Here is a 9,324-nt window from a genome sequence, read left to right as displayed (position 1 = left end):
ATATATATATATATATATATATATATATATATATATATATATATATTTTTTTAATAAAAAAAAACAAATAAATATTACAAAGCCATAGATTTTGAAAATGGCTTTCAACCACCACCTTTCTATTATTATTATTAATATTCAATTCCTACCCAATTGAAATGTGAATTAAAAAGGTTGATATTTGTATATTTATTTTTTTATTTTAATATATATATATATCTATATATATATATATTTAAGATAATGATTTCTATGGGGTAAAAAATATATATATATTTGAATTTTAATAACGTTTATAAAGAAAATAATGAGAATAATAAAAATTAAAATGTTTATAAACTAAATTTGAGTAAAATAAAAATAAAATAATAATAAAATTTGTGGTCATTCCTACTAATAGAGGGAAGGCTGTCAAAGATGTTCGGAAATAATTTTGAATTATGAGACGTTATGTAATCTTTTTCCTTTCTTTTTATTATTAGTTTGTTGTCATTCTCTTTCTTACCGACCTAGCAAGATAGGTGTCGGTTTTTTTTAGTTCAAGAGTGAAAATTAAACTATGTATATTTGAAATGATAATTAATGTCTTATTCACTAAGCTATGTTCAAATTGGTAATTTATGTGTTTTTTGTGTGAGTGTGTATGAAACACACTATACTAGTTTGTAACGGTTCAAGCCCACCGCTAACAAACAGTAAATATTGTCCATTTTGACCTGTTACGTATCGTTGTCAACCTTAAAGAGGTTTCCACACCCTTATAAGAAATGTTTTGTTCCCCTCTCTCAAACAATGTGAAACCTTACAATCCACCCCTTTGGGACTAGCGTCCTCGTTGGCACACCGGCCAAAGTCAGGCTTGATACCATTAAACAGCCGAAACCACAACCGAAGTTAGACTCTGATACCATTAAACAGTTGATATTGAGTTGAACTTCATCGCTAGTAGATATTGTTCGCTTTGACCCTTTACATATCATTGTCAACCTCATTGTCAGTAGATATTGTCCACTTTGACCCGTTACATATCGCTGTCAACCTCACGGTTTTAAAATCCGTCTTCTATGGAGAGGGTCTAGCCCTACTCCGATCAGTACCTCACACTGTTTAGTAATTGACTGCTTTGGCCCGTTACGTATAGCCACCAACCTCACAAAACGCCTCTTCCAAAGAGAGGTTTCTATATAGTTATAAAGAATGTTTCGTTGTGTTCTCCCATTAAAAATATACGTAAAAATTCTCTTCCCCACTCCGAATTAATTCATATAAAATTAAAAATAAAAAATAAAAAAAACCCAAAAGAAAATAAAAAATAAATTAATTTCTTTTGCCTTTTGGAGTTTTGGGGTATGCTAAAAAAATTGGGTGAGAGATTCCAATACGAAGAAAAGAAAACCGATTCAGGGCGGCGACTGAGGTGAGGGAAATGCGGTGGCGAAACAGAACAGGCGGCGGCGGCAGCGGTGGTGGCTTCAGGGTGAAGCTTGAGCGCAACGGTTGGGTAGAAGAGAATCTGAAGACCTCAAAAAGAAGGGGAAAAAGAAAAGAAAGAAAAATTAAAAGAGGGAATTTAAAGAAGAAAGAGAAGGAAAGGTATTAACAATGGAACCAAACCCCAACCACCATGGCTCACTCAGTAGGTGTCTGACTTTAATTTACTTTCTTACGATCGCGTCTTCTTCTTCAAGCAATGCCGTTAAAGGTCCGGCTTCTCTCGCTATCTCTCTCTTTATCTATTTCTTTGTTCTTATTTCCACTCAATTTGGCTGCTCTACAATGCTCTTGTTCAATGCTGTTCATCATCTTCTAGGTTTCCTTTCTCTCTATCTCTCTTCCCCTTGTCTGCTTGTTGGATTTTGTGTTTTCTAATGTAGATTGGCTTGTTTATGTGGTTTTCTAATTGGGTTTTCAGATCTATGAAATGGGTTTTGGAGTGTTTGAGGTAATGCTTTCTGTAGTGACTGAAAATGAGTGAAAGATTAATGGATTGTTTGGGTTTTTTGGTTTTTCCATGCCTGAATTTCATGTTGTTTCGGAAAAAGGGTAATGTAACGACCCTAGATTTCTACTTATCTTGAGTTGCTACTGTTGCTACTGTGATCATAACGAATCATTTTCATGTTTTCGAGTTCATGGCAGTGTTTTGAGTTGAAGTTGTAAGTGTCTAATTCTATGTGAGTATAGATGATGATAAGGGTAGCGACTTTGGGTAAGTAGAGTTGCTCCCGTCATCATAATGTAATCATTTCCATGTTTTCGAACACGTAGGTCCATAAGATGGAGTTTATGTTTTATGTTGAAGTTATAAGTGTCTAATTCTGCATATGAGTATAAATGATGATGAGGGTAGTGACTCTGGGTAAGTAGAAATCTAGAGTCTTTCGTCTTCTTCTCCATTTAGCTATGTCTTAGAGTTATTGTTTTCGTTTTCTTGTCTTCGTTCCCATTTCACATATTTAGTTTGAACTTTCTGGATTGTTGTTTTGATTTTAGGACGATGTGTAAGATCTCACATCGGTTGGAGAGGACATTTCTTTATAAGGGTGTGGAAACCTCTCCTTAGCAGACATGTTTTAAAAACCTTGAGGGAAAGCCTGAAAAGGAAAGCCCAAGGAGGACAATATCTGCTAACGGTGGGCTTGGGCCATTACAAATGGTATTAGAGCCAGACACTGAGCGATGTGCCAGCGAGGAGATTGAGCCCCGAAGGGGGTGGATTGTAAGATCCCACATCGGTTGGGGAGGAGAACGAAACATTCTTTATAAGTGTGTGGAAATCTCTCCCTAGCAAATACGTTTTAAAAACCTCAAGGGGAAGCCTGAAAGAGAAAGCTCAAAGAGGATAACATCTGCTAGTCGTGGGCTTGGACTGTTATTGTTTTGATCACATATTTGTTATATATAACCATGCTTGTGATAGAACGTTGCTTCTTTTTCTTTGAATCGAGATGATTCCGCTGATTCCGATCGTTTTCGTGTTTGAAATTGATAGCAATAGTTCCTGATAATGGTTATTACTCTGCAGGGAATAGAACTTGTTGAGGTTACCCCCAGATTTCTTGCTACCACAATAGGCCTCCATTAGAAATCCTCCATGAGGCTACCTTCCCTTTTTGCACCATTTTTACTCTTACTTTCCTTCATTGAGGCTGATCTAAACTCGGACAAGCAAGCTCTTCTCGAGTTTATTTCGACCGTTCCCCACGGTCGAAAAATCAACTGGGATCCCTCTACCCCGGTCTGCACGGCTTGGGTTGGCATCATGTGCACTTCCAACCTCTCTAATGTGCTTGCTCTCAGGCTGCCTGCTGTTGGACTGTATGGTCCGATACCCGCCAATACACTTGGAAAGTTAGGCGCTCTTAGAACCTTGAGTCTTCGATCTAACAATCTTAATGGGAACGTTCCATCGGATGTGCTATCCCTTCCCTCCCTAAAGTTTATATATCTTCAACACAATAACTTTTCTGGTCAAATATCTTCTTCCCTGTCTCCTAGCCTTACCTTCCTTGATCTGTCGTTCAACTCTCTCACGGGAAACATTCCGACATCGATACAAAATCTCACACAGCTCACTAGCCTCAATGTTCAAAACAACTCCCTGACCGGATCCGTTCCTGATATCGGTCACCTAAAGCTTAAACTATTGAACGTGAGCTACAACCATCTTAGCGGCCGTATTCCCGCTTCACTGCAATCATTTCCTCCTTCTTCCTTTGAAGGGAACTCACTGCTATGTGGCTCACCTCTGAAAAATTGCTCACTTGGTGCTCCCTTACCTTCTCCATCTCCCACTTCTTTGACCCGGCCGAAGAACGAAAAGAGAATAAACATTGGAGCCATCGTTGCCATTGCCTTGGGTGGTTCTGCATTGCTCTTCCTCGTCACGATATTGATTGTCGTCTGTCGTATAAAGAAAAAAGATGGCGAAGTTAGTACCGTTGCTGCGAAAGGAAAGGGCAAAAGGAGTGAGCAACCAAAGGAGGATTTCGGAAGCGGGGTACAAGAGCCCGAGAAAAATAGGCTCGTGTTCTTTGAAGGCTGTTCGTATAACTTTGATCTCGAGGACTTGTTAAGGGCCTCCGCCGAAGTACTCGGTAAAGGGAGTTACGGGACTACTTACAAGGCGATCTTGGAGGATGGAATTACAGTGGTAGTAAAGAGGTTGAAGGAAGTGGTAGCTGGGAAGAAGGATTTTGATCAACAAATGGAGATTGTTGGGAGAATCGGCCAGCATCCGAACGTCGTGCCTCTCCGTGCCTATTACTATTCGAAAGACGAGAAGCTTTTAGTTTACGATCACGCCATTGCTGGAAGCTTTTCCTCATTACTCCATGGTATGCTCTATTGAATCTCTCATCCTATCTCTTGCTTTTATGGATCTTTTGCTTCTTCCAGATGAACCGAAACTAATTCAGCTCGTGTCTCGTTACGCAGGAAGCCGAGACGGTGGAAGAGGGCCACCGGACTGGGAAACTCGAGTGAAGGTTTCACTTGGGTGTGCCAAAGGCCTTGCACATATCCATTCATCAAGTGGGGGAAAATTGATCCATGGCAACATAAAGTCCTCTAACATCCTTCTTACACAAGACATGAATGGTTGTATTTCAGATTTTGGCTTGACTCCTTTGATGAACTCTCCAATCATTCCCTCTAGAAGCGTAAGTTATCGTGCTCCAGAGGTGATCGAGACTCGAAAGTCAACTCAAAAGTCAGACATTTACAGTTTCGGAGTCGTTTTGCTCGAGATGTTGACTGGGAAAGCGCCATCCCAATCGCCTGGCCGTGACGATGTCATGGACCTTCCTAGATGGGTCCAATCTGTGGTTAGAGAAGAATGGACATCTGAGGTATTTGATGTAGAACTAATGAAGTATCAGAACATTGAAGAAGAGCTGGTTCAAATGCTCCAAATCGCAATGGCGTGTGTGTCACGAGTGCCAGATATGAGACCAACGATGGAGGAAGTTGTTAGGATGATCGAGGAAATCCGACCATCTGACTCGGGAACTCGACCATCATCAGAAGATAACAAAGACGGAGACGGGGACGGGGACGGAGACGATGACTTGAATACTCCGAACTGACCTTGTAATCGTTCACAACGCATCCATTGTTCTCGAGAACCCGAAACCTTCATCTAACAGTAAGCTATTGTGTGTGTGATGCAATTTTTTTTATATTTGGAGGGTCTTATTGTTTTGGGCTATGATTGGTTGTCTGTATTGTCTCTTGTAATAACCATTTCAAAGTTTTAATCATTAATTATCAAATTTGAATCCTAGGTTTCCTGTCGAACATCATCATGTTACAAGGGTTGACTTAAAACTTCCCAACACAACATAAACAGGTTGACTTTTTTACACAAGGGCGTTGACTTTATTACATAAAGCTGCAAAAAATAATTTTTTCGGAATATTATATTACAAGTCTTGGACGAGGATTTAACTTTATGACTCTTTAGATGATATACAGGTTTTTCGAAACTTTTTTCTGCCATTTAGAACGCTATGCAATAAGATTTTGAAATACGTCTAATCTAAAAGCTTAGTCCAAAATTTGGTCAGATGGGTCGAGCTTAAAGACGTGACATTAGCTTAGCTTAGAGACATCAAAAACTTTTTGGGTCTGGACATTAGTGGATACGAAAAATAAACTATTCGTTTTTTCAAATAAAGGTTGCATTTTTAATAAGTTTGGTGTTTTAGGGTTTGAAACGAACTAATGAATCATTACGAGGGAACTCGATAACGAATTCGTCGTAAAGGAATCAAAATTGATGGACTAAAAATTTCTTAGAACAAAAATTCCTAGTGAAGTAAAAAAAAAAAAAAAAAAAAAGANAGAAATGGAGGATTTGGGATCGCTATAAATATTTAAAGTCTTCTTTCATTGCTTAGCGATTGGCAAAGTTCTTCGGTCTCTAAAGTTTGTCAAATTCCACAAAAAATCAGAGGGTAAAGAGACCGACGAACAAGCAGCAGCGGTTTCTGGGGGCCGCCATCGATCTGATTCGGAGCTTATTTCCCTTTCCATAGCTCTTTCCCGCCGATCCCGATCTTCATCGCCTTGTCGATCGCAAACCCTTTTGTTTTCTCAAGGTATTTCTCTCATTTCCATCCGATTTTGTTGGTTTTTTTTTTTTTTTTTTTTTTTTTTTTTTTTTTTTTTTTTNTGTTTGCTCTGTTCTTCGCTTGATGGATTCTTTGAATCATCTCGTTTTCTAATCGATTTTATGTGTAGATCATGGCTTCGAAGCGTATCTTGAAGGAACTGAAGGATTTACAGAAGGATCCGCCCACATCTTGCAGCGCTGGTATGGTTCTAAGCCTTGATCTCTTTATTTGATGATCTATATTGACTGTTTTCTTCCGATTTTATTGCTTTTTGTTGTGTTGATGTATCTGGTGATATCAGATATGGTTCTCTTTAGACTTTCCCTTTCATGCTTTCCCTCGAGGTTTTTAGATCGTGTATGCTAGTGAGAGGTTTGGAGGTTTCCACACCCTTATGAAAGGTATTTCGTTCTCCTTCCCGAGCGATGTGGGATCTCACAATCCACCTTTCAGGCCCAGCGTCCTCGCTGATACTCGTTCTTTTCTCTAATCGATGTGAGACCCCACCAAATCCACCCCCTTTGGGGAACAACCTCCTCACTGGCACATCATCCGGTGTTTGGCTCTGATACCGTTTGTAACGGCTCAAGCCCACCGCTAGCAGATATTGTCCTCTTTGGGTTTTTCCTTTCGGACTTCTCCTCAAGGTTTTTAAAAAGCGTTTGCTAGGGAGAGGTTTCCACACCCTTATGAAGAGTGTTTCATTCTCCTCCCCAAACGATATCGGATGTTTAAGTTGATTTCAATGAAGGAATGAATGAATTGGTTTAGATCCTGTCTTGATGTGAACGTGTTTTTTCTTTCCTAGTTTTGAGCTTGGGATGTTTTGTTTTTTTGTTCTTTTTTTGTTTGTCTTTGCTTTTGAGGATAGGTCCTGTAGCTGAAGACATGTTCCATTGGCAAGCAACCATTATGGGACCATCTGATAGTCCTTATTCAGGAGGTGTTTTTCTAGTCAATATTCATTTCCCTCCAGATTATCCTTTCAAGCCTCCAAAGGTGAATGATGTTTGTCTTCTGTTTGTTGCTTTTAATGATCTGTGTAATATGATTATATGTTTCTTGTCTTGTTTTCGAGTAAATAGGATCGCGAGGTTTAATGATTGTGTTTTGTTGTTCAGGTTGCTTTTAGGACCAAAGTGTTTCATCCAAATATCAATAGCAATGGAAGCATTTGTCTCGACATCCTTAAAGAACAGTGGAGCCCCGCGCTTACGATTTCTAAGGTTCGTTTGGCGTTTTCTTGAAATCACCCTTGGCTTTTCGTTTGGTTTCTAAATCTGGATTGAGATTGTGTTGTTTGCATAGACATAGCTGTTTAATGTCGTGTTTGAGATCTATATGCTTCTGCCATTAGTGAAGTTATGTGTATCATCGATGCCTACTCGTCTGAAGTTCCCTATTCGTATGGCTTAAAATTTACGACCTCGGTTGTATGACTCGGATGGACAGCGTATTTCAATTTGTTCTTTTCGTTTTATTGGGTGTCTGTTGTTTGATCACATAAACAATATGAAGATTTCTTTGAGCCATGGTTTCTCCATGCAATTGGGAGGTCTTTTTTTGTTTGTTGGTATGTTGGGTCTCTGAGTCCTACCTATTGCATTGTACTTATGGTCTACACCCTACTAATTCGAGGTAGTCGAGAACCGTTGTTAACTTGTGTTTCTACCCCAATAAGCGTTAAGGAAGTATTGTGTTGTTAACCGCTCAAGCCTATTGTTAGTAGATATTATGCTCTTTAAGTTTTCTTTCTGCGCTCCCCCTCAAGGTTTTAAAACGCGTCTGCGAGGGAGAGACTTTCACATCTTTATAAGGAAGGTTTCGTTCCCCTCTCTTGACCGATGTGAGATCTCACAATCCAACCCCTCGGGGGCCAGCGTCCTCGCTGGCACACCGCCTAGTGTTTGGTTTTGATACCATTTGTAACAGCCCAAGCCTACCGCTAGTAGATATTGTCTTCTGGGCTTCCTCTCAAGGTTTTAAATTGAGTCTACTTGGGAGAGGCTTCCACACCCTTCTAAGAGATGTTTCGTTCCTCTCTTCAACCAATGTGAGATCTCACAATCCATCCCCTTGGGGGGCCCAACGTTCTCGTTGGCACACCGCCCGGTTTCTGACTCTGATACCATTTGTAACAGCCCAGCCCACCGCTAGTAGATATTATCCTCTTTAAGCTTCTCCTCAAGGTTTTAAAATGCGTCTACTAGGGAGAGATTTCCACACCCTTATAAGGAATGCTATCAAAGTGTCGAAGCCCTCGTTCTACCCACAATTCTAATAAAGAACAAGTTAAATAGTTGAGCTTTATACCTTCACTATAACCATTTGATCATTCAACAAAACCCCATTTCAGCAACGAACCCGCACTCATATCAACTTCAAACCAAATTCTAAACATAATGGTGTTCATGAAACAGGTCCTGCTCTCCATATGCTCATTGCTGACCGATCCAAACCCAGACGACCCTCTTGTACCGGAGATTGCACACATGTACAAGACCGACCGAGCCAAGTATGAAGCGAGCGCACGGAGCTGGACTCAGAAGTACGCAATGGGTTGAGACGGTATCGTAGCTTGGTGTCGGTGATGGATGACGCTGGTGGCGGTATCTTCGACCTGCCATCCTTCTGTATTTCGTGGTTTCTCCAGTTATTTGGGCTGTGTAGGTAACTTAAAACCAAAGAAACAAACAAGTCTTGTGGTTTTCTTCTCTTTGCCACTGGAATTTATGAATGAAAGATTCAAGCACTTTGTCAAATTAACTGGATTCAACATTCCTCTTCGTTGGAATTTCATTCAAGCAGTTATTTATCCCTTACAACAATTATTGTCCATTTTTTTTTTTTTTTTTTTTTTTTTTTTTTTTTTTNGTCGTTCTTCGTTCTTGAGTTTGATCTTCATTTGGTCTTTAAAGTTTTTAATTATTACATTTATTATTGTATTTTGAGTTTAGTTATTTCATCTCGATCTAAAATTTAAAATTTTATGTTTTATTTCTTTTTAAATTAATTATATTTAATTATCGTGAATTTTGAGTTTAGCCATATATTTCCTTGTGCCCCCAAGGATGATGTTGTTTCCTTCTCGTTTGAAAGAACCGTTCGAGTATTAGTGAAAGATATAGTTCAATAACATAATTTTTTTTGTTCCATCCCTATAAAAAAATGTTATAAAATATATATTTACTAAAATTTTATGGTCTAT

At 39.2% G+C, this 9,324-nt stretch overlaps 2 protein-coding genes across 3 annotated transcripts; both read left to right on the top strand.

The window, feature by feature from the left end:
- Nucleotides 1–1,357: 1,357 nt before the first annotated feature.
- On the top strand, nucleotides 1,358–5,298 carry LOC111803189 (probable inactive receptor kinase At5g58300). Of its 2 annotated transcripts, none has more exons than XM_023687481.1 (3): nucleotides 1,358–1,702; nucleotides 3,026–4,337; nucleotides 4,438–5,298. In XM_023687481.1, exons 2-3 carry the CDS (start codon nucleotides 3,095–3,097, stop codon nucleotides 5,085–5,087), a joined length of 1,893 nt encoding a protein of 630 aa, XP_023543249.1. In that variant the 5' UTR covers nucleotides 1,358–1,702; nucleotides 3,026–3,094; the 3' UTR covers nucleotides 5,088–5,298. The 2 variants fall into 2 exon arrangements, with proteins under 2 accessions (XP_023543249.1, XP_023543250.1); XM_023687482.1 differs by lacking the exon at nucleotides 1,358–1,702 and adding an exon at nucleotides 1,703–1,810.
- Nucleotides 5,299–5,846: 548 nt separating this feature from the next.
- LOC111803188 (ubiquitin-conjugating enzyme E2 28-like) lies at nucleotides 5,847–8,944 on the top strand. Its single transcript, XM_023687479.1, has 5 exons — nucleotides 5,847–6,101; nucleotides 6,244–6,316; nucleotides 6,988–7,115; nucleotides 7,238–7,342; nucleotides 8,537–8,944. The coding sequence occupies exons 2-5, from the start codon at nucleotides 6,247–6,249 to the stop codon at nucleotides 8,678–8,680; spliced, it is 447 nt and encodes a 148-aa protein (XP_023543247.1). The 5' UTR covers nucleotides 5,847–6,101; nucleotides 6,244–6,246; the 3' UTR covers nucleotides 8,681–8,944.
- Nucleotides 8,945–9,324: the final 380 nt, after the last annotated feature.

This window comes from Cucurbita pepo, chromosome LG10, assembly GCF_002806865.2.
Source record: "Cucurbita pepo subsp. pepo cultivar mu-cu-16 chromosome LG10, ASM280686v2, whole genome shotgun sequence".
NCBI lineage: Eukaryota > Viridiplantae > Streptophyta > Magnoliopsida > Cucurbitales > Cucurbitaceae > Cucurbita > Cucurbita pepo.
This window is presented reverse-complemented; position numbering and strand designations above follow the sequence as displayed.

Bases quoted from the DNA above. Each gene is read 5' to 3' on its own strand.
- LOC111803188 (XM_023687479.1), top strand. From the start codon at position 6,247: ATGGCTTCGAAGCGTATCTTGAAGGAACTGAAGGATTTACAGAAGGAT. The intron at 6,317-6,987 runs GTATGGTTCTAA...TTTTGAGGATAG, and splicing joins GCCCACATCTTGCAGCGCTG to GTCCTGTAGCTGAAGACATG. The intron at 7,116-7,237 runs GTGAATGATGTT...TTTGTTGTTCAG, and splicing joins ATCCTTTCAAGCCTCCAAAG to GTTGCTTTTAGGACCAAAGT.
- LOC111803189 (XM_023687481.1), top strand. From the start codon at position 3,095: ATGAGGCTACCTTCCCTTTTTGCACCATTTTTACTCTTACTTTCCTTC. The intron at 4,338-4,437 runs GTATGCTCTATT...CTCGTTACGCAG, and splicing joins CTTTTCCTCATTACTCCATG to GAAGCCGAGACGGTGGAAGA.